This window comes from Melospiza melodia, chromosome 24 (genome assembly GCF_035770615.1).
Source record: "Melospiza melodia melodia isolate bMelMel2 chromosome 24, bMelMel2.pri, whole genome shotgun sequence".
Lineage (NCBI taxonomy): Eukaryota > Metazoa > Chordata > Aves > Passeriformes > Passerellidae > Melospiza > Melospiza melodia.
The window spans coordinates 4,309,455-4,334,033 of NC_086217.1; the positions used below are offsets into that span (position 1 = coordinate 4,309,455).

A 24,579-nucleotide genomic window follows, 5' to 3' on the forward strand; every position below is an offset into this window, starting at 1 on the left:
TGCATCTCCTCCAAGAGGCAGGAGTGACATGCTAAATAATACCCGTGTAGTCAAGGATGAAAGGAGTTAATGGCTGGGAGGGCTGTGTTGCTGTTGTTGTGTGGTTCTTGTTTGTGTTTTATAATGACAAACCTCATGGTGGTTGTTTAGGGAGGCGGGGAGCTTTTGCAGCACCCGTTTCCCTCTGTGAGTGACTCTGGTGAGAGCTGCCCTGCTGCCTGGAGTATTTTGCCTTTGCCAGAAGCCTGGGAGCTTCCATGTCACTTCTCAGTGATGAGAGCTCCCCTGATGCAGATTTGGATGTGTCCCTTGGGACTCCTGGGAATGGCAGCTCCATCTCTTCCCCTCAGTAGCTGAGATGGGAAGTGAGTGAGCTGGGCTGGGGCTGCACATCTTGCTCTTCTCAGTGTCCCAGAAAATGTCCCCACCTCCCCAGACACATGTCCTGTGCCTGCCTTTGGTAATGTTTTAAATGCTGGACACTCACACTGAGTGCTCACTTTCATGTTGATGGTGTTAGAAAAATAAATCCACAAACACCAGAGGTTTATGTGCAAAAAGGAGGCAGAGGAGTCCTTTGACTGTATTTGAATAAAGAGAGAGGCCATGGGGCATTCCCCTGGAATCTCAGATTTTTGGAGGACACAGCCTCCCTTTTTACCCCAATTTCCCTTTTCTCTTTCCCCATTGGCTGAGGTACTTGAGAGGTTCAGACTTCCCAATACACCTGATACCAGAGATTCCCCTCTAATGTACAACTCTCCCTTTTCATTTTTAATTCTTACGGAATTTAGAGTTTTCTTCCCCATTGTTTCTTTCATCTTTCAACATCTAATTTCATTTATCTGCAAACCTGCAGTTTATTTGTAAAGGCAAATATATTTTTCCATTCATCAATCAATGAAATCCTTCCCATTGTTCCTTTGATCTCCCAGTGTTGCTTTTAGCTACCAGCAGACCCAAAGCTTGTTTGTAAAGACAAATCCACTATTCCTCTCAGTGGGGTGGGGTCAGTGCAGGCAGGAGCTGGGATGTAACCACATCCCCTCTGTCCCTTTGGAGACCAAGCCCAGCGCTTGGAGTGCCACCACTGGCACCTTTGTGCAGCCCCTCAGGAGATGGGTTAATGTGGGTGTCACAGGGGGCAGAGGAATGAGTGGTGCCAGCAATCCTGGTGCTGGATCCTGCAGATCTGTCAGTGACATCCCTGCTGCTGGGCTGCTGCCTCTGAGGAGAGCTGGGAAAAGCTTTTGTGACCAGGAGCAAGTGGGAGGCTTAGCTTAACGTGAGTAATTAGTCCTGAGGTGTGCTAAGAGTTAATCTTGAGCTCTTCCTTACAGCCTGGAGGCGTTTTACCTGCAGCCACAGCTTTGGGCAGGGGTTGCAGAGAGCCAGGGATGCACAAAGGGCTGGAGCTGGGCTGGGGGATGCAGCAAAGAAAAATCCCTGTCCCTGGGGAAGTGGCAACCCAGGCACTCTGATTCCTCACCCCTCCTGTCCCCTGCACCCCCTTGAAGCAGCAAAGCTTTGCACCTCTGTACACTGAGCCTGAATCTGTCCTCTCCCATCCTGGCTGTCTCTTGCTGACCTTGAGCAGTGTTGGGATGGGTTTGGGGATATTTTGCTTGTGCAGTGTTAAGGTGGGTTTGGGGATATTTTGCTCCAGGAGTGTGAAATGTTGACTCCATCCTTGTGCATTTTTCTTTGGCAAACCCTGCTTTTTCCATGGCTGGGAGCTGTGGCTGCTCCAGCCCAGCAAAGCCTTCACTGGAGCCCATAAATTATTCAGCACAGATTAACCTCTCTCCTGGTTTGGATTTTTTTGTTTTTTTTTTTTGTCTCTTCAAATTTCTGAGCTGATTTTTCTGAATGTATTGATCATTGGCAAGGGATCACTGGAAGATTTGCCTGCATACACTTCAGCCAGTGGTTATCAGAGCTGTTCATGATTAGCATCTGTATTGATTGCAATGCAGCAGTGCCTGGAGGTGGTCTGGAGTGGGTCAGGAATGCTGAGGATCAAGAAGATGAAGGAGGAGAAGTAAGGCCCTGGTCAAAAAAGCTGGTGATGGAGGGCTGGGGGTGAAAACATGTTGGGAATGTGACACCCATGTGTGTGCTGGGCACCTCTCCCTGCCCAGCAGTGAGGGCCAGGGGTGTCAAATGCTTCTTCCTCAGGGACCGATGTTAATCTGGAACAAAGATAAGGAGCTCAGGGAATCTGCAGGCTTCATCCCCAGCTCAGCTCAGCACTGTCCAAATGTCCCTGTGGGGTCTGAGAGTTTATTTGGGTTATGTTTTACCCACCACAGACTTTAAAGATCTGTGAATTCCACTGCCGAGTCCTACCCAGGGGCTATTTTTTCTCCTGTAGTTGAGCTAAGTGCAGGTGTTTATTCTCCTTTGAACTCCCAGTGAATTTGTGACCTGCTTCTGGTGCCTCTGGAGAGGTAAGGGGTGAATCACAGGGTTATATGTTCCCTCCCAACCCAAACCATTCTGTATTTCTGTGTGCATCTTCCCAGAAGGAAAATGAACTGCAGAGAGCAGGGAGCCAGGAGCTGTTTTCTCTCTGAGATTTGTGCTGGGTGGGCAGCCAGCAGCATTTTGAGCCTTGTCTTGAAGCAGGGAGGGAAGAAGCAGAACCCCAAATCTGAACAGCAACACTTGATTCATGCTGAAGATCCCTGGTGCTGTGTTGGTAGCCCAAAAGTGCTTTCAGGGAGGTGAGAATCCAGGCCAGTGTTGGTGTTGTTGCTTGCTTGCTAGGGGAGGAGTGGGAAGTGCCTGAAAGCTCTGAGCTGGGTTGTTAATGAGGCAGCTCATGAGTAGATGGTGGAAAATTACAAGCAGCACTTTGGAGCAACGGCTGTGCCCACAAAAAAAGCTTTAATAAACCCATGCCCTGGGGTCAGGCAGGAAGGATCCTCTCAGCCTTTTTCCCTGGGAGGAGCAGCACAAGGGGCACTCCTGGATGCTCCAGCTCCTACCCTCATCCTTGAGCCATGGGAGTGGTCGTCTTGGCATGTCCAGCTGCTTTTCTGGAGCTAAGGAAGAGGCTGGGGGAGAAGGGGCTGCAGAGCTGTGAGCTGCTGGGGAGTTCAGAAAAGCACTGAAAGGTGATTTTCTCAATGGTCCCCTCGAAATTAACTGCTCATAAAGCAGGACAGAAAGTCGAAGAAAATGGGATTTGATGCCTCTTGGGGTCAGAGCTTTACAAAGCATTCTTGGAGCTTAATTGCTCCTGTGTCAAGTTCTGGACTCTTAATTCTAGTCCTGGCAAAGCGCTGGGTTTGCAGCACGTGCCTGTACCCTGTGCTGGCAGCCCTTTCCTTCTGTGGCCAGCATGTTGGGTGCTGAGCCACCCTCCCTGTGCTGGGGTGGGGAGGATGGAGCCTTGGAGCTGTGGTGGGCCTTGGCTCTGCTCCCACTGCCCCATCTCCTCTCAGTGCCTGGCACTCAGCGAGAGCTGTGATTTTCCTGCTCTTTCTGTGCTCACTGAGGTGTGCTCAGCCTGCAAAAAGGGCTGTTCAGATGGAAACACCATGTCCAGAAAGCACATTTCTGATTGTCTCCTGGCAGATTAAAGCCATCTTTCTGTCTCACATCTGTTCACATGAAAACCTGTGCCATGCCCAGGCTCTGGCTTCACTCCCCTCGCCAGCTGGCAAAACCAGTCCTGCTCTTGTGTGGGAGAGAAAGGAACTGCTTGTGGAAACAGCCAGAAGTGGCTGATTCCATGTGATCCTGATGGAGCTGCAAAGAAAAGCTGTGGATTGATCAGCTCTGCACCACTGGGGAGGAACCTTCAGCCTTTACCAGGTGCTCCTGGTGCTCGAGTCCAACCTGGCTTTGGGCTCCCCTATGGATGGGGCAGCCACAGCTTCTCTGGGCAGCCTCTGCCAGGCCCTCACCACCCTCACAGAGCAGAGATCTTGTCCTCCAAAAAAAGGATTTCTTCCTTTTTTTGGAGCTGCTGGAGCAGCTGGGACAGCAGGAGAACAGTCCATCTGTCCCACATCTGCCCAGGCACTACCAGCACGTGAGTGCTCAGTTTCTGCTGCTCCCTGCAGGAATCCAAGTATTGATTTCTCCTTTCCTGGGAAGTTCCTTCATATTTGCTGAGTCTCTGACCAGAAAGAAGTGTTTGTTCTGGCACCGTCCTGTGCATCTCCAGGTCTTGGAAATAAATAAAAGGATTACTGAACTTCCTTCCTGGATGGGTAGGGCTGTGTTATACAAGATCAATGATGGACCAGAGAAACAGTCCAGGAGCACTTTGCAAAAGTGAAACCATTTCAGCTACTGAAATTGGCTGGAAATCCTCATTTCCAGTGAGTGTTCATTCCAGCAGGGAGAGAGCTGAGGGCAGAAGGCAGGTGGTAGGATATTCATTTTATGGGCTTAGATTTGCACTTGTTGGTTGAGATGGGGTTGTCACAGACCCCTGGGAGCTGCTCAGGCCTGGCTCTGGCACCTTTAATCCCTGGATAACATCCCTGTGCCTGCTGGGCTCTTGCAGCTGAGGGAGCAGTGAGAACAGGATCCCTGCTCTGTTCTCAGCCTTGCTGATGGCACAGATGTGGGCAGAGAAGATGCAATTAAACATAATACAAAATATTGGCCCAGGCTGCCAGGAGATGCCCACGAGATCCATTTAGTCCTGGACTTCTCAGCACCAGGAGTGATAGTGCAGAAAGAAACGTTGGGTTAATTTGAAAATAGGTCAATGGGATGTAAAGATAACCCTGCAGTCATCTGACTCCAGAGCGCCTGCACCATGCCCAGGGAGGGGACGGTCCCCTGGCTGATTAAAGTACCTCTGAGAGGAAAATAGCAGGACAAGAAGCTGCTGGAGATTTATTCTGGAGTAGGCACAGCTGGTGGAGGCAGCTGGCGGAGAGGCGAGCTCGGCATCCGCTTGGATCGGAGCCGCTCCGGCTGCTCCCTCCCAGAGAGGAGCCAGGGCTCAGCTGATCCAGGATTTGGGATGGGACAAAGCCCTGGATCACCAGCCAGAGGTGCTGAGCTGGTCACCACCCATGGCTGGTCTGGGAGAGGAGGTTTCCCCAGCAGATCCCCGGGCTGTGCTGGCGGCAAAGGCGGCGTTTGCGCTCATCAATTTTATTTGCGTAATTTCAAGCGCCATTAATAGTACATGGCACGAGGAAAAATCAGGGAAATTGCACTCCAACCATGAGTGAAATTGGGTTTAGTAGAAAATTAGTTGACTTAACTGGCAAATGATGAAAGCCTGAATAAAGAATGTTTAAATAAGGAGGAATAAAAAAAAAAATTTCTCCCCCCCCGCCCCCATCTCAGAGGTGCAGGCTGGATTTGCATGAGTGGAATATTAAAATCAGTGGTTATAAAGTGTTTAGGGAGGATAAGGGGGGTAAATGGAGAGATGTTCTGCTTAAAGCACTGCTCCTGCTCTCAGAGCTATTCCAGCCACGCAGCGATGGCACAGGGAGTATAAATGGATGTGGCAAGTCCTGAGCACCTGGAGAGGGGATGTGTGGCAGATTGTGGCACTGATGGGAGCTGGGAGAGTCAGACCTGCTCTTCCCAACTGGTGGGAACTTTTTTGGAGGCTTCAGTATGAGTTACACTAATTGCTGTCTCCTGCAGCCCCTCGTCAAGCTTGGTTAGGGCTTCCTTAAATTACAGATTATTTTGTAGTGCAGTGGCTTGTGTGACATGTACCAGCTAGAGGATGGTGTGTGCTGCAAGCACAGTGTAATGGTTTGGGGATTTTTAGTTAAATACAAGCTTTATGGATTGGTTCCACCACAGTGCAGGTTGGTGTAAATCACTGTTTGTCTGATGACTGAGGAAAAAGCAGCACTGTGTGAGCAAATGTGTTGTTTAGAATTCATCTCTACAAAATCCTGGCTTAAAAATTCCCCTTCAGCCTTCCCGGGAACTGAGTCTCCTTGGTGCCCTATTTATTGTACCGAGGTGGCTGTGGGAGGTGAGAGCCTTTCTATTCCTGCCATCTTCCCAATCAGTCCTGTCGTGTAAAATTGTGCATAAAAGTGACAAAACTGCAACCTGTTCCCCCTGCGGCATCCCCGGCCAGGCTGCCCTGAGCTGATGCTGAGATTCCTTCTGACAAGAGCAATGAAGCAGCTGCAAAAGCAGCTCTTTGTCTTAAATTGAAATTCTCTGTTTTTCCTGGCTTTGGCCAGCGAGGTTGTTCCACATTTACACATTTTCTGGAGTCCCTGTCATGGTCAGGAGTTTGGGGTGACCCTGCACTGGGTCAGGTTGGGGATGGGGCTGGAAGAAGGATCTTGATTCTCAGTGCTCAAGGGCTTGGAGCTGCATTAGAATCATAGAAAAGTCTGTGTTCAGAGGCACCTTTTAAAGGTGTTCTGGTCCAAAACCCTGCAATGAGCAGGGGCATCTTCCACCAGGTCAGGTTCAGAAGAGGAGGGAGGTGTGGCCAGGAGCCAACCAAGAGCCCTTTATCATATTTCTTATGGTAAACAAATTTCTGGCTCTGTGTGGCTCCTTCTCCTTCTGTGGAGAACAAATCCTTGTGACAGTTGTGTCCCTTGGTTTTCCCTGGATGGGAAAGTCATCAATTCCCTCTGGAAGCAGCCATGGGATTGAAAGGTGAAATGCTGAAGGGCTTGACAAGGGCTGAGGACCTTATGGAAATGCTCCTCAGAGGATGGACCCTGGGGCCATGGGTCCATTTGAGCTTCAGCTGAGGAACACATAAATCCCAGGTAGGGCTGGAAAGGGAATTGTCAGGTTCAGAAGGGAAAATGCTGAGAAATTGAGAGAACCAGTAAGAGAGCTCACAAAGAAGGAAAGATTCAAAGCCTGGGAGTGTAAAGCCTGACCAGAACTTTTATTCCTTAAAGAAGAGAAAATACCTACAGGCATGGTTGGGATGAATTCCCATCTCCAAATAGAGGTTTGGAGTAAGTGAAGAAGCCAGAAGAAAACAAAAACAGACGTCCTGGCAGGCAGGAGCTAAGGGTGAGATTTCACAGTGTCTGAGCTCAGATTTGTGAAATAAACCAGGAATTCCTCAGCCTTGTTGGAAGGACTGAGAACGGAACGGGACAACTGTGTGGTGGGAGTGAGACAGCCTGGGTGGACCAAAGCAGCTCAGCAGTTTGGTTTTCCATGAGGATAATTCTGCTTTTTGGGTGTGAATGAAGTTAGGAGGATGAGGAATTATCATCTTTAGGAGGAAAAACAAAATACAGGAGCATTAAAACTGTGGAGTGAATCAGCCTCTGAGCAAACTGGCACTGGGAAATCACAAGTACAAGCAACATGGATTTTTGAGAAACCTGCTGAAGCTGGAAGGTGTCACAGGGTTTTTTTTTTCCTGAGAAGGAGGAAATATGGTCCAGACAAGCAGATGGGCTGTCAGGCTGACATCAGTGGTACACTTGGTGGAACAGCTTTGGAGAGAGGGATTCATCAGTTCACAGAGGTAATTGGAAATGGAAGGAGACACACCACAGGTTTAGCAGCCCTGTATCTTGCTGGATTAATCACATCTTGCTCTGGCAGTGAGGTAACTGATGGTCTTGATAAAGAGATTACTGTCAGTTGAGTTTATCTGGATTTTCATAGTGCATTTTATCCACTGGAGGAGGGCAGAGGGGCTGAGTGTGGCTGTTTGTAAGGAACTGGCTGGAAGCCCTCTGAGTGAGACCCAGGGCCCAGCTGCCCCCTGTTTTATGGAATTATTTCATAAATGGGACCAAAAGTGAGAAATATGAATGAAATGTGCCCAGCATCCAAGGACAGGCATTGCCAGCAGAGTCAAGGAGAAAGCTGAGAGTGCTCTGGGATGTGGTGGGGAAGGAGTGGAATAAGAGAGACATTCCAGGGATGTGGAGCTGGGAACAGGGAGCTTTAGGCTCAGCTGGGAACCTTGCAGGCAGAGAGGAGAGGAAAGATGTGGCTTTACAAGTCTGTCACTGGTGTGACTGCAATGAAAGTAAACGAAATCTGGTGTCTTCAACAAGAGTGGTCCAAGGGAGGGTGTGTGGGGACTGGGATGCTGGAGAGCCCTGGCTGGGGATGCTGTGCCTCACAGTCCATCTGGGAGGAGCAGGAGCTCAGCTGGAGCAGCTGCAAAGATGGGGAGGGACCAGGACTCTCCCGATCCTTGGCCTGGGAAATAAAAACTGGGGCGAGGAGAACCATCTGCCTCCCCCTCCATCAAAGAGGAGCTGTTTGATGGCTCAGCAGGGAAAGGAGTGTTTGTGCTGGGGGCCGATCCCTCCTGCTTCTCCCCAGTCACCTAGGGGTGCCTCCAGGACGAGGGAACTGCCCTCTGACCAGTCCTCTGCCTTTCGACCTGATTTACACCGACTACCACGGCCTCCAGCAGATGAAGCAGCACATGGGGCTCTCCTTTAAGAAATACAGGTAAGCAAAGCCTGCTCTTCATCTCCATTTCATTAGTTAACAAGCAAAGATTAATGACCCACCCAAGGAGCCAGACCTTTTGATTTTACCTTTGATTTTTGCCTGCCTGGTGCCTTGCTGTGCCCCCTGCTGCCACAGCATGAGGCATTCTGTGCCTCAGGTATTTAGGATAAAACCTCAATAAAAGAGAGAGAGTTGGAGGAAAGACCAAACCCTGCATGTGCCTGCAGTGTGTTGATATGTGCTTCCATTCCATTCCTGCAGCCAGGGGAGGGTGAACCTTGGGAATTTGTAAGGAGCCCTATCCCTGGCTCCTTGAACATCAAGACAAATGTCATCATCCCCTGGTACATCACCAGCCTGGAAAATCTGCGATTTAATTTAGTGCTGATAGACCAGCTATTTATTACATTTTTTCCCATCTCTTCCACTATCCTACACAATTTTATTAGAGAGAAAAATGACAAGCTCTGTTATTGCTTTTATTATAAATGCATTTGCTTTTGAATTCAGCTTGTTTCGCTCTTCCCTTGCTTGTTGTTCCTCTTCTCTCCTCAGCCTTGTGCTGGTAGTGCCTGCCTCAGCATTCCCAGGATATTGGGAAAGGCATTAATAATAAACTTTTGGGAAGTTCATCTGCTGGGGAGCTGAGGGTCCTGCAAAGGGAAATTGTCCTGCAAGGAGGGAGCAGTGCTGGGAAGGGCTCCTTGGGATGCTGCTGCACCCTTTGTCAGGAAAATTAATCCAGAAATGCCAGAGGTTTATGTCCAAAAAGGAGACAGAGGAGTCCTTTTACTTTATTCGAATAAAGGGAGAGGCCATAGGACATTCCCCTGGGGTCTGTCTAATTTTTGCAGGATGCAGCCTCCTTTTTACCCAATTTCCTGGACACATTTCCCTTCCATCTTTCCCCATTGGCTGAGGTACTTGAGAGGTACAGATTTCCTGAAATGCCTGATACCCAAGATTCCACTCTAATGTGTAACACTCCCTTTTAGTTTTTAATTCTTATGGAATTTATGTTGTTTTTTTTTTTATTCTTATGGAATTATGGTTGTGTTTCTTTCATCTTTCAATATCCAATTTCATTTATCAGCAAACCTGCAGTTTATTTGTAAAAGCAAATATCTTTTTCCATTCATCAATCAATGGAATCCTTCCTGTTGTTTTTTTTTTTTATTTCTCAGTGCTGGTTTTATGTACCAGCAGACCCACAGCTGGTTTGTAAAGAAAAATCCACTATCCCTCTCACTTGGGATCCACGGCCAACAGCTTCAGGAGCAATGAGCTGCATCTCTGCTCCCCTCCTGCAGCCCCTGCCCCTCGCACTGTGGGTTCTCCTGCTGGCATGATAATGTATAACACTCCCTTTTAGTTTTTAATTCTTATGGAATTTATGGTTTTCCCCCATTGTTTCTTTCATCTTTCAATATCCAACTTCATTTATCAACAAACCTACAGTTTATTTGTAAAAGGAGATATCTTTTTCCATTCATCAATCAGTGCCATCCTCGCCATTGTTTATTTTACCTCTCAGTGCTGGTTTTATGTACCAGCAGACCCACAGCTTGTTTGTAAAGACAAACCCCTCATTCTTCTCACTCTCTTTGGGGTGCAGATGGGGTTCTTGGGGACAGCAGGTGTGCTCAGGGGGTGTGTGCCCCGCAGGTGCCGTGTCCGGGTCATCGACACCTTTGGGACAGAGCCAGCCTACAACCACGAGGAGTACGCCACGCTGCGCGGCTACCGCACCAACTGGGGCTACTGGAACCTGCAGCCCAGCCAGTTCATGACCATGTTCCGTGAGTGCTGGAGCCCGGCGTGGCTGCCTGCAACAGGGGCTTGACACAATCTGCTTGTACAAATGGGTGTGATGCCGTTGGGGGTCCCAGGATGAGGAAAGAGATGAGGATCTGACGCCGAGTCTCAGAAGGCTTGATTTATTATTTTATGATATATATTATATTAAAACTAAACTAAACAAATAGAAGAAAGGGTTTCATCAGAAGGGTAGCTAAGAATAGCAAAAGAAAGAATGATAACAAAGACTCGTGTCTCAGACAGAGAGTCTGAGCCAACTGACTGTGATTGGCCATTAATTAGGAACAATTCTATGAGACCAATCACAGATGCACCTGTTGCATTCCACAGCAGCAGATAATCATTGTTTACATTTTGTTCTTCAGGCCTCTCAGCTTCTCAGGAGAAAAAATCCTAAGGAAAGGATTTTCCATAAAAGATGTCTGTGACAAGCTCTTCTGCCCAAGCTGGCCAAAAGCAGCTCTTTATATAGGATTCAGGGGTTTTGCAAATGGTCCAATAGCAAGGGTTAAAGGAAAGTGACCTATAGTCTTAGAGGGAGATAAGCAGGGGTCCAAAGGCAGAACAGGGGCTTCTAGCACAGTCACCATGACTTGGCATTTCCTGTCTTAGGCTGCTGACTGCCAGGGAGCCCTTGCAGGCTTAGGGCCTGCTACAGGTCGTGATGGTTTGTTTACTGATCTCACAGTGCAAAAGCTACACAGAGGGGATTTCAGTATCAATCAAAATGAATGCACCTTAATTGAGTGCCCACAGTAAATGGGATAGAAGGGTTGGAAAGGAGATGCAGGATAGAGAGAGAGGAAGAAAAAGGGGGGGGTGCTGGGTGACTCAAGCATTCCATTTTCCCAGCTGTGTGAAGCCCCTCTGGCAGCCTAAAAACACCTCACTGTGTGAAGAGCAGCTCGAGTGGGTTCTGAAGCCTGGATTTCATGAGCTGCTTGGGTGGGGATTCAAGCTCCATTTTCCTCCAGCAAGGCTATGTAGCCAAGCTCATCTCAGGCTGTATCCCCACCCCTGGGGACATCCCAAAAAACATCTCTCCAGCCATCTGTCTCCTCCCCTTGGTGCCCACAGCTCACACTCCTGACAACTCCTTCATGGGCTTCGTGTCAGAGGAGCTCAACCAGACTGAGAAGCAGCTCATCAAGGCCAACAAAGTCAGCAGCATGGCCGTGGTGTATGGCAAGGAGGCCAGCATCTGGAAGGTGGGTGTCCTTGGGCTGCTGGGGACAAGCCAGGCAGGCAGGGGTAGGCACAGGCAGGGCTGGGAGGCAGCCCCAGCCTCTGGATCTCACCCTGAGCTGTGGAGGTGCAGATCTGGGTGTGTTTGTGGAGAACCATGCTTGTCTTGGTTCCTGGGGGAGTGATGGGACACATCCAGAGCCTCCCACAAACAGGGAGAGGCTGGTGGGACACCATTCCCTGCTCCTTGCTCTGGGTGGTGCTTCCTCCCAGCAGGCTCTGAGGCTGAGGATTTCATATTGATGATTTTATGTAATTAGCTATAATGATTGCCACTAATTAATTGCAGTGATTGCTGCATTATGATGGGGATAGTTTGTGTCTGCTTTCAAGCACTCTGTGAAAAGGGGTTGTGCTCCCTGAGCCTGGAACACCTGGGGGAGAGGGGTGGGGACCCACCAAAAACACCCCCCTGCATCTCCAGAGGGGCCGTGCATGCTCCCCCCACCTTATCCAGAGCTAGCAAGCTGCTTTTCCTTCCAGGACTGTAAAAAGGAGCTAATTTTCATTGCCTCATTGTTGATTTATTTCTATTTTTCCCTCTGTGCACTGCCTGGGGCTGCTCCAGTTGCAGGTACTGTACCACACCAGCTGCTGCTGGGCTTTGCCTCTGCTCCTCTTCTCGGGAGAGAAAAGGTTTCTGTCAGACTCGACTTTGCCTTGACGTGGGCTGGGTCCTCTGGAGCTGCTGGGATTGATGTGGGTTGATGCAGTGGGGGCTGTACCTCCTCCCCTTCCCAGCTTTCCTGATTAGCAGCTGCTAATTAGCAGGGATGCTTGTGGTGAGCCAGGATCCAGCCAGGCTGTCTCCTCTTTGCTGGTGTTTGTGGGGTTTCCATCCCTGCCCAGGTCTGAGAACAAATCCCCCCTGCCTCTGCCTGGTTTGGAGCTCCCTAAAAGCCCTACTGAAACCCACTAAATCTCATTTTAGGAGAACTGCAACATCTTGTCTTATTTTTCTACCATTCCCCTGCCCTTTTTTATCCAGAAGTTTCCTTGGAGCTTAGTGAAGGTAATTTGGGAAGGCACTAAAGAGAGTTCAAACCCCAGAATGGACATTTCCCTCCACCCAGGGTGCTACAGGCATTTGCTGTTTTGAGTCAGAACTCACAAACAACATCAGTTTTTCCCCCAGACTGCATATTTGGGGTAATTTATTGCTGGTTGAAGAGGCTGGGGCTCCTTGAGGCCAAGCTGATTGGCCTTTCCTTCCCATCTTGTACACTCCATGGAATAAAAAAGGGAATGGAGGAGTTTTTCCTTATTTTGAGTGATTTTGAGGTCTAGAAAGGCACAGAGCACCTCCATCTTCTGGAGCCAGGTGCTCATTTACCAGCCTTGGACCAAACACCCTCTCCAGAGCAGGATGTTTTTGACATTTAGAAACATTTCATTAAACCTCCCTTCCCTTTATTTCTCATTTCCTACCCCTCTGAACTTCTTGCCTCTGGCTCACAATAGGAGCTGAAGTTTTAATAAGCTGGGAAAGCCTTAGAGCCTTGGAGGATTCCTGAGATCCATGGCTGAGGGCAGAAATTCAGCATTTGAGGAGGTTTTAAGGCAACATACAGAGTTTTCTCAAATTCCCCATTTAGAACTCCTTATTCCCCCTGGTCTTTGCTCTTTTGGGGCCGTTGCAGCACTGGAAAATCCAGAATCCAAAGGATGGGCCCTTTGTGGTTTTTTCCAAGCAAAAAAACTCTCCAGTAAAGAAATTGTTAAAAAGAAAGGCTGCTTTGGAGCAAAAGGAGGGAGGCCTCTAAGAGAAGAAAATTGATGACCCCTTTCATTTTCCAGGTAGTGAAACGGGATTAAATCTGAATGAGAAAATCCTTGGAACTTGTTACTTGGAATAAGAGGCTATTAGCAAGCTCAGGCTCCTTCTGAGCCCTCTGAAGCCTTTAATTCAGCAGTTCCAGAGTGGAAGCTGCCCTTGGAGGGGACAGGGGAGGCAGGAACCTGATGATCAGAGTGATGGATCCTGCAGCCATTGGGGCTCTCCAGGAGCCTGGGGCAGTCCAGGATGTGTTTCCAAGAAATGAAGAGGGACGGGTGGGGATTTTGCACTGCTATGGGTCTGCCTGAAGCATGGCAGGTGCTCTGGCACAGCAGTTTGAGAGTTAACCCCCCTCCATAACCATGGGGAGGAGGTCAGACCCATCCTTTGGTGTAGTTCACATGTCTGCCTTCCTCCCCAGGGCAAGGAGAAGTTCCTGGCCATCCTCAACAAGTACATGGAGATCCATGGCACTGTTTATTATGAGACACAGAGGCCACCTGAGGTGCCAGCATTTGTCAAGAACCACGGGCTGCTGCCCCAGCACGAGTTCCAGCAGCTGCTGAGGAAGGCAAAGGTGGGTGAGGCCGTCCCAGGACCCTGTCCCCCATTACCTGTGCCCCTCCCAGGCCTGCAGGCACTCCCAGCTGGGATAATTAACCATGAGGGATAATTAGGCAGGAGCCAAGCAGAGCACATTTCAGATCAAGATGTGTCTGAGGAGTTTCTCCTTGCAGACTGTCCAGGGGTCTACAGGCAGAGTGCAAAGTTTCCTTATTAATTCATTTATTGCTGAGTGGGGTGGGTTTTGTTTTTGGTTTTTTTTTTTTTTCACCTTATAGCTGTGATAAAAATAAACCAGATTCTTGCAGTGTGTGGGTGTGGGCACATCCCTGTTGCCTTCAGCTGCTGCCTGGGGGAAATATTCCTGATTTACCAGCCTAAACAGCTGTGGCAAAGCAATGTTGTTCCATGCAGGGCCAAAGTGATGGCTGTAACCACCATGGGGGATCTTGCAGCTCCTGGAAACTCCATGGCTGTGCAAAGTGGGCTGTGGTTGATGGAGTGGGGTCGTGCATCCTGGAAAAAGGAGACTCAGGGGCAACCTTATCACTCTGCACAGTTCCTGAAAGGTGCCTGTGCTCAGCTGGGGCTGGGCTCTTTCTCCGGGCAACACTGACACAACCAGAGCACACAGCCTCAAGCTGTGCCAAGGGAAATACAGGTTGGATATCAGGGAAAATGTTTTTCACAGAAAGAGTGATAAAGTTCTGGAATGGCTGCTCAGGGAGGTGGTGCAGTCCTCATCCCTGGGTGTGTTTAACAAAGCCTGGATGTGGCACTGGGGCCCAGGGTTTAGTTAAGGTGCTGGGGCTGGGTTGGACTTGATGATCTTGAAGGTCTCTTCCAACCTGGTCATTCTATGAATTCTATGAAAAGGGGAATTTTCAGCATAACTTATTGAACCCCTTTAGAGAGTTGGTGTGCAGGAGCAGAGCAGCAGAGAGGGGAGGGGATGTTGGTGGGTTTATCTGGGAGGTTTCCCTGTGGGGAAAATCACTCAGTCTCATGGCCTCTCGCTGGTCAGAGTGACTCTGAGATGCATTAGAAAGTCTCTTTTCCCAGCCTGGTGCTTGAAGAAGGAGTCAGGGCTCTTCAGTTCTTGGTCTCAAGGTTCCTTATCTATAAAATTCTTTCTCCTGCCCTGCTGAGGTCCTTCATCAGGACAGTTCCAGGCACTCTGCCTGCCCTCGGGGCGGTGTTATATCTTTATACTAAAAACTACATGTACAATGTTTACAATTACTTTCCAATACCTATCACCTATGTTAGACAGTGAGCTTCTACTCTAAACCAATCCAAAAGTGCCAACATCACAGCAGAAGATGGAGGCCAAGAAGAAGAAGAAGGAGAAAGGCTGGACATGCCCAGATCCCTCCATCTTCCCCCTGAACACCATTCTAGAAAACCCCAAAATCTACCTTTTCACCCCATGATAAATTCACTATTATTCTACTTAACTGTCATGGCTTGCAGATCTTCATCTGAGGTTGGTAACTTGCTCCATGGGTCATAATCAAACCCACAGGCACTTTGTGCTCTGTGCCAGGGTCTCTGAGCCCCCTGGCAGGGGTCTTGGCTGCTCAGGAGGATGTCCTGGGTTCCCACAACTCAGCAGCACTGTGTTTGTGCCTTGCAGCTCTTCATTGGCTTTGGGTTCCCCTACGAGGGCCCGGCCCCGCTGGAGGCCATCGCCAACGGCTGCGTGTTCCTGCAGGCACGCTTCAACCCTCCCCACAGCTCCCTCAACCACGAGTTCTTCCGCGGGAAGCCCACGTCCCGAGAGGCAAGTCTGGAAAACTCTGTTCACTGTTGGAATATTACCAATATGGCTGGATGGGATGTGCCTGAGCTTGTCTGGCCCTTGGTGCTGAACCAAATAGCGGCAACTGTGGTGATTTCACCCCACAGACACTTTGGGCTGGCTGGGTGTGTGGTGTTTCACCCCACAGACACTTTGGGCTGGCTGGGTGTGTGGTGTTTCACCCCACAGACACGTTTGGCTGGCCGGATGCTGCAGTTGGGCATGTGGGGACAAGTCCAGGCCTGCAGGAGCTCTGAGGGCTGCAGGATGGAGCTTCCCCCCATAACAGGGGCTGCTCCTCAGGTTTCCCTCTGTGGGGAAGCTTTAAGGTGATGGTGAAGGAAAGGAGTCGGTTCTGATGGAGGGTTTGGATCCAGAGCTTTATTCTGGCCCACAGGCCTCTGGATCCAGCAGCAGCTCCAACAGAACTCCCTGAGCCCGTGGTTGCTGTTCCTTTGAACCCCAGGAGAGGGGCAGGGAAGGGGCAGGGAGCCACCAAACAGGTACAGGAGGGGAGGGACAAAGGAACAAAGGACACCTGGATGGCCCAATGCCCCCCAGGGGTAGAGGGCATCCTGTGAATCTGCCAATCACTTGAGGCCCTTCTGGAATTCCAGGATGGACAGACAGTGCTGGGAGGGGAAAAGAGAGGTGACTGACACACCTGGGAGGGAATTATCAGAGGAGGGACCAGGTTCTGAGGTAAACCCTGAAATCACAATGCAACAGTTCACTCTGCTGTAAACATTTAGAAAGTTTAAAAAAGGACAGTAGAAGACAAAGACAATAAAGCAAGGATTTACTGCCAGGTGCCTCTTTGCATTCAGCCAAGAGCACACCTGCTAATTTGGAAACACCCTTTATAGACCATTTCTATTGCATTAGCCTGTGACATATTCATAAACAATATAAATATAATAGTAAATATAAAAAAATATAAATATATTGTATTTATATTCTTTATGAATATGTCACAGGCTGATGCAATAGAAATGGTCTATAAAGGGTGTTTCCAAATTATTTATATTTATAATCATAATTATATTTATAGTTATATTTCTATTTATATTTATAGAAGTTAATATTTACTATTATATTTATATTGTTTTATATTTACTAATAGTAAATATTACAATTATAAATACAAATATAAATATAATAGTAAACTTTTCCCCAAAACTAGTTTACATATTCCCAGAACTGTTTAGCATAGCTCCACCTCAGATCTGCCTTTTTAGAGCATGCATATTCCTTGGCTGTGGTTTTAATGCATTCTTATAATCACCTTCAGTTTTGGGCCTTACTTTCTATCAGTGGCAAGCATTGATACTTGGCATATCAGTAGCAGGGCCCTCATCATATATTCCTTGGATATTATCCCATCCAAGCAAACATTTTAACATAAGCATATCTATATCAGCTATTTCTAAGTTTTAGTTAACAACAGAAATAAATCTGTGTCTTCAAAGCAAAGTTACTTTAGCCCTGCACATATAGAATCCATTTTAATATTTGCAAAAAGCCAATATTATAACATATATCTATAACACAAGTGTGATGTGGGGGCTGCATGGAGCCACCCCCTTGGCACCAGGCCTTGGGCCAGCCTGGGGAAGAGCAGCTGCCAGGCTGAGGTTACTTTTTTTGGGCAAGATTTCCTCAGTGGATGTCTGCAGATGGGGTTCCTGGTTCAAGATTTGCCTTGGATAGAAGGGGCTGTGCTGTAGGTTTGGGGTTTCCAAGGAGAAGGTTGAGCAGGAGCCTTCTGCAGACCCCCAGCCCCTTCCCCACCAGCCCAGACCCACAGGTCCCCACACCCTGCTCCCAGCCCAGGGCAATGCCCCCTGCTCATCCCTTTGTCCCCCCAGAGGGACACCAGCACCTGCACAGTGTGCCAGGGCTATGAAATCCCTCCCAGGCTTGCCCAGCGCTGGGAATTCAATCTAAGTAGAGCAGGAACTCTTTAAAAGTTAAAGGCTTGGGGAAAATTGCCTCTTTTATTATTAATAAAGTGGATAATGCAGTGCAAAGCTCCCTCACTGAGCAGGGAGTGAGCTGGGGGCTGTGCAGCTGGGCTGGGCTGGGCTGTCCTTCCCCCCCTGATTGCCCCATGCACCCCCAAATTTTGTGTTAATTGTGCAGCTGGACTGAGCTCTGCTGCCTCCCCTGATTGCCCCATGCACCCCTGAATTTGGTGTTAATTTGGGCTGGGCTGGGCTCTCCTGCCCCCCCCCCCCCCCCCGATTGCCCCATGCGCCCCCAAATTTGGTGTTAACACCCATTTGGGCAGGGCTGGGGCTGTACCTCAGCCTGGAGCCAGGGTGAGGGCTGTGAAATGTCTCGGGGTGTTTCTGTGCTGGAGGGGAAAGAGGGGATCAATCTCCAGGAGAGAGAAGAGGAAGGACAGCACTGAGGGGGATGAACCACACAGCTCTTCTCCTCCAGCTGACAGGGGCTCAAGCCCTTCTGAAATGTTTTATGGTGCCCCCAAAACATGTCCTCTGCTCAGCAACCTCTCTCTTCCCTTTCCAGAGGAGATCAGGGCTGAAACAGAAGAGGTAGGTCCCCAGAAATCACCTGTGTGGGCAGCCCAGGGAAAAGCAAGGATGTCAGTACCTGTGGAGTACCAGTGTGTGGGCTGCCTGTGGCATCAGGGTCATGCAGCTTCCAGCACTGCTCTCTCCCAGTGCCAGCCTTTCCCAGCCTTTCCCAGCCTTCAGTGGCAATGGATTTTCCCCCTGCCTTGTTTCTAGAGCCGGCAAACCTGGGAGATGTGGTGCCTTCACACACCTTTCCTGCTTTGGGGGTTTTTACCATCAGACCCACAGAATGGCTCAGGTCAAGGGTAAATTATTCCTGTGGTACAGAGTGGAGATATTCCAGGCTGCCAGAGGAATTCAGTGTTGTTGGGAATGGGGCACCTCAACCCAGTGGGAATTACAGCACATCATTCTGAGGCTGAGAAGCAACTGGATTCAGAGGAATCCATTTTCCAGCACGCCCTATTGCAGTTGGTCAAACCCCACTGTGAATGTGAGGCTGCTGCTCCTCTCTGCCAGCCAGCTGTGAGCAGGAAACAGCAGGGATTGCAGCAGGGATTCCATTCCAGCAGGGATTGCAAAATCCAGCTGGCACCTCTGTGTTTCAGGTGTCCTCCCAACACCCATATGCTGAGGACTTCATTGGGAAACCCCATGTGTGGACTGTTGACTACAACAACTCTGAGGAGTTTGAAGCTGCCATCAAAACCATCATGAGGACACAGGTATGACTGAAAAATCACATATCCCACATCTTCAGAGCAGTTATGGTGTGACCTCCCTGCTGCTGGGGTTGGACAAGTGTCTTGGTTTGAAAAGACAGATGTCTGCTAAGGAAGGCAGGAGCCTCCCTTGAAATGGAATATGTAACCCCTCCTCCCTCTGAATTGTTATAATTTTGAAATTGTATAATAATAATTATATTATATATTATATAATAATTATTATTATAATTTTGACATTTTGTTCTCAGGCAAAGATATGGGAATAGGAATAACAGTTCTTTATTAGGAAAAAAAACTTAAAAGAAAATACAAAAATAAAAATGCGATAATACAAAACAGCACTGCCAGAGTCAGAACAGCAGCTGTCCCCTGTGTGCCAGGGAGGTGTCCCAGCCCCATGCCATGGGGGCTCAGCCCTCCTGCAGTGCCAGCTGTGGCTCTGCTGCAGCAGGGATCCTGCACAAGGGGGGAGTTTTCCTCTGCAGCTCCAGGGCTGCTGCAGATGGGCCTGGGCTCCCTCTGGCCATGCAGGGCAGCAGAAAGCTGCTCCTCTGGCAATGCAGGGGGCAAAGGCTGCTGTGCTGTGCCAGGCTCAGATTGGATCCAGGCAGGAATGCTTGGCTCCTCCCCTGGGCGCAGCATCTCCCCATGGGATGCTGGAGGGACACTCAGTGGCCATGGGCAGCAGAGATCTCCTGGAGGGAGGATTGGCTGTGGGAGAGATAAAGAAAAAACTGCAGGGACACTCAGTGGCCATGGACAGCAGAGATCTCCTGGAGGGAGGATTGGCTGTGGGAGAGATAAAGAAAAAACTGCCCCATGAACAGCAGAGAACTGCCCCAGCTCTGACAGATGGTGAGAGAACACACACCCCCATTTCCAACCTAAGACAACAAGCAGCAGCAGATGTTGGAGCCTGGCTCTCCTTTTCCTTTCCTTTCTCCTTTGGATTTTTTGGTCCCTTCCTGCAGCCCCAGGGGCACAGGTGCTCCCACCTTCCTTTGGCATTGTAGGTGTTTTCCCAGGGCACAGCTGTGCTTTTGAAGGATCCCCTGGGAATCCTGTGGGCAGGCCTGGAGCAAGGGAAGGCTGAGATAGGGTTTGGGACCAGCAGGCTGAGGCTGGTGCAGGGGGAGAGCAGTTCTGCAAGCTGGTGTGATAACAAAGATAAACCCAGAAAGCTGCAGCCCTCTGCACCTGTCTTCCCCTCACTTCACTGATTGTTTCCTTTGGATGGAGAAGATCAATGGGAATAACTCAGGAGCTGCCTCTGTGAGGGATGTAAGGAAGGGGAGAACCCCAGGGAAGGCAGCACTCCTGCTGTGCCCACTCTGAAAACGCTCCCTCATGAATATTTAGCTCCCACCCTGTGGCAGGAGCCTTTCAAGTTGTCCAAATTATTAAAGTCAGTTTTCCTGGAGGGGAGGAAAGCGCTGATAGCCATTTTGCTGGCCATTTGCTTCACCTGGGATGAGCTGCAGTTCCGGGATGTGCTGTGGAACCCAGGCTCTGCCTGGGGCTGTGTGGGCTCAGGTGAATTGGTTTGGAAAGCCAGGTGTCTGCTAAGGAAGGCAGGAGCCTCCCCTGAAACAGAGAATGTAAATCCTCCTCATCCCTCCCAATTGCTATAAATTTTAAATTAAGGGGCTCTCAGGCAAAAAAAAAAAAAAAAAAAAAAAAAAAAAAAAAAGGGAGCGGGAAATAACAGTTCTTTAATAGGGTAGAAAAAATGATAAAATAAACAATGCAGTACACTAGAGCAACACTGACAGAGTCAGAACACAACCTGACACCCTGTGGGTCAGGGTGTTGGCAGCAGTCCCATTGGAATTGTGGCTCAGCCCTCCTGCAGTGTCAGGGCTGGTTCTGCTGGAGCAGGGATCCTGTAGAGAAGGATGTATTCTTCCTCTGAAGATCCAGGGGAAGAGGCAGCTGCTGCTCCTCTGGGGAATGCAGTGGAGAAGCTGTGCTGGTGTTCCAGAATCTCCAGATTCTATCCAGGTAGGAATGCTTGGCTCCTCCCTCTGGGCTCCCATCTCCCAATGGGATGCTGTAGTTCTTATCAGCCATGCAGGGACATTCAATAGCTGTTATCAGCAGATGTCCCCTCCTGAGAGAGGAGTGATTGTGATCACTCAGAGAGATAAGGCAAACTGCCCACTTGACAAAAGATAATCTGCCATACAGATGGTAATAGAATACATCTTGCCTTGCAATCTGAAACATTGGGGTTCACTGTGCTGGGTGGGATTTGGCGGGCACAGGGGTGTGGTGGTGCTCAGAGAAGGATCATCCTTGCTTTTCCCTGCATTAGAAGCTGCAGAGGGGGTTGCCTGTGGCAATCTGGGGGCCTGATTCAGGTAATGTGGCCATGCCATCACCCTGTGTCTCACCTCCTCCAGGGTGATTACTGCAGCTCTTCACCTCACATTCATTTTCTCTGTGAGTTTGTAAAGACTCATCAAACCCAACTTAGGAAAACAGTTGTTGTTCTGCACATTCATTCCCGTATCTTGATTAGAATTAAATTAAAAATAATGACATCCCTGCTGCTGTGCTGCCAGGCCAGCTGTCAGAGCTTGACCCTCCACCATCTGGGCTGGAGACAGCCCTGAAGTGAAGGAATTGCTGTGTGTGGGAGGCTGGGAGCTGTTTTGGGAGAGAGAAGGAAATTTTCACTTTTTCCAGAAGAGAACAGAGAAAATAGTGAAGCCTGGTGCTGCTGTGCTGTTAAAATGATTAAAGAATGGTGAGATTGAGGATGGAGGGAAGGGCTGTGCTGGTTCCTGGGCAGCTGTGTTGTGCTGCTGCTATGTTGACTGGATGGGCACCAGGTCATTTAGGTGCTTAATGGTCTGGTTAAAAATTAAAGAACTAAAAAGTATTTCAGGGAAGGGCTTGGTGGCATAATGAGCACTGGGCAGGAGGAGCTGGTGTTCAGAACTGGGCACTCACTGGAGTGAGCAGCTGCTGTGCCCATCCCTGGTGTGCCCAAACCAATCTCCTCTCTCAGCTCTTCTCCTCATTCCCACTGGTGGGAAAATTAATCCACAAACATCAGAGGTTTATGTCCAAAAAGGAGACAGAGGAGTCTTTTTACTTTATTTGAATAAAGAGAGAGGCCATGGGGCATTCCTCTGGGGTCTCTTAAATTTTTGGAGGACACAGCCTCCTTTTTATCCCCATTTCCCTTCTCTCTTTCCCCATTGGCTGAGGTACTTGAGAGGTTCAGACTTCCTGAAATGCCTGATACCAGAGATTGCCCTCTAATGTACAACCCTCCCTTTTAATTTTTAATTCTTATAGAATTTATGGTTTTTCCCATTGTTTCTTTCATCTTTCAATATCCAATTTCATTTATCAGCAAACCAGAATTTTCCATCCATCCATGGAATCCTTTCTGTAGTTTCTTTTACCTCTCAGTGCTGGTTCTATCTACGAGCAGACCCACAGCTGGTTTGTAAAGACAAATTCCTCTCACCACTCTGGATCAGGACCCCCACTCTGCAGTGCCCTCCCACAAACCATCTCAGTCTCTGGATTTACCTTCAGCTGCTGGAAGTCCTAAATTTGCCTCAGATGAACAGCTCGAGTCACTGAGGCCCATTTGCATTGTGACACGAAGTCACTCTGGAGAGGAGGGATTCCTTCCCACCAAGGAGTTAATCCCCAACTCATCCCTCTGGGGTTTTGAAGGAATTGTAAAAATCCTCCCAGAGCAGAGCAGGGAGTGAGTGTGAATAACTTACAGCAGCCTCTTTCCCCCCTCCCCACCTTTTTATCTTTTAAATGGAAAGGTCTGCTTTATTAGAGATGCTGTCAAGGCAATTAAGCCTAAAAATTGACCTACCTTAGAGGTTTAAAAGCCTTATTATGGGCTTTGGCTCCAGGAGTCCATGGGTATCTTGTCTTTAAAATACTGTTTGTTACAGCAGGAATTGAAAACAAGGGCATTAGCAGGAGGAGCAGCAGAAAGATGGTAGCTGGGCAATTTAGTGTTCCTGTTCCCAGCCAGTTACTGGAGTTTGGAGAAATTATTTTACTGACTCCATTTTTTTCCCCCCAAAGGCAAAATGGGGTGTTCTGTTATTGGAATATCTAATAAATTTGTCTGTGTTTCAGAATAACCACCATCAATTTATTTTTTTTTCTGTCAAAACATTTCATTTCAAAATTACTGGAATGAAATACTATGGTTTTGTTTCCCATCTGCCTGCCTTTGTTTGGAAATACCCTGCCAATTTATTGAAAGGAGTGCTGGATCTGAAATGATGCATTTCCCTTTGCTTCACTAACTCAGACAGATTGAACCTGAAACACAACATTTCCCCCTCCCTGATGGGTGAAAACATTGAAAATTGAAAACTGACCTGAAATTGAATTTATTTAGGGATTTTTTGTTGTTGTATGACTGAAAAATCACATATCCCACAGATGTTTTGCATCTTCTAGGGCAGAACTCAGTAAGACATTTTTGGGGATATGACATCTTGTGACAAACTGGCTCTGCCATCAGGTGGAAGCTGTGCTGGGGATCTGTCTGGGAATTTGGGAGCTGGTTGATGAACCTGGCAGTAATCCTGACATGGTCAAGATGACAACCAGCTTCGCTCCCAGGGGGATTTGCTGATTCCCAGCAATATTTTAATGTCACTGCAGCACCCCAGTTTCTCCTGCTGCATCCTGGGGCAGGCTGTGCCATCCCAGAGCTGCTGCTGGGCTGGCAGAGCTCCCCTGGCTGCTGGCTGTGTGCAAACAGAGCACTTGGGATGCAGCCGGCGTCCCTCCCAACCCAGTTCTGCCTGAAAGAAACTTCTTCCTTCTGGAGGCAGAGCTGAATCATGCCTGGGACGTGGCTGGGGTTTGCAATCTGTGTTTTTTCCCCCCAAGAACAGCCCTTGGTGCTGCCCTCTCTCATCCTTTTGGAGGGGGCACCCGTTCCAGGTCACCCTCCAGCTTCTAGGCAGGGTTTTTGGCAGGCTGTGACTCTGCCATTCATCTCTCTGGGAGCAGTTCTGGGTTTCTCTGATGGTTTGCATCCCCCAACTATTTATAAGGAAGATTAAAACTGGGGAAGCACCAAACCCCTCTACCCCAGAGACCAAATCTCAACACAGGGACAGGGGACAGAGAGACAAGTTGTGTCCCCTTGGGACAGGGGATGCTGGAGGTTTAAAAGCCTTATTATGGGCTTTGGCTCCAGGAGTCCATGGGTATCTTGTCTTTAAAATCCATCAGAATCCACTGATGGATTCTGTCTGTTATCCTGGGGTTAGAGGCTGGAGAAGGAGAGAGGTTTGCAAGCACCACCATTTTCTGGGCCTTGAGCTTTTCCCATTGTCAAAACCAGTCCTCACACAAGCAATTTAATAGACCCAATATTCTGGTGTAGTGAAGGGAGAAGGCTTCATTATATTAAAGTCAAACATACAGGACTATAATGGAAAATTATACATTTCAGACTATGCCTGAAAGAGCGGCACATTAAACATCCCAGTGAAAATAGCTGGTTAAAATGTTCCAGCCTGCTGTTACGTGCCAGCACTGAATTGCATTATTTTTCTACTTATTTGTCTGGTGACGTTCAGATTTTTTTCCACCCTGCTTTCTTTTCCTTTTGAATGAAGGAGACTTCATCCTCCCTTCCAGCTAGAAACGCAGGGCTCTCATGGTGGCATTCCCATGGGACACCAGTGACTC

General features: G+C 48.7%; 1 protein-coding gene across 1 annotated transcript in view; it reads left to right on the forward strand.

Annotated features, from left to right (window-relative positions):
* MGAT5B (alpha-1,6-mannosylglycoprotein 6-beta-N-acetylglucosaminyltransferase B) overlaps positions 1–24,579 on the forward strand; it is an 81,347-nt gene that overhangs the window by 51,975 nt on the left and 4,793 nt on the right. The window contains exons 9-14 of the mRNA XM_063176081.1: positions 8,275–8,406; positions 10,075–10,208; positions 11,305–11,435; positions 13,671–13,826; positions 15,450–15,596; positions 18,763–18,879. Of these exons, the coding sequence (XP_063032151.1) occupies positions 8,275–8,406; positions 10,075–10,208; positions 11,305–11,435; positions 13,671–13,826; positions 15,450–15,596; positions 18,763–18,879 (817 nt within the window). The remainder of the gene's footprint in view (positions 1–8,274; positions 8,407–10,074; positions 10,209–11,304; positions 11,436–13,670; positions 13,827–15,449; positions 15,597–18,762; positions 18,880–24,579) is intronic.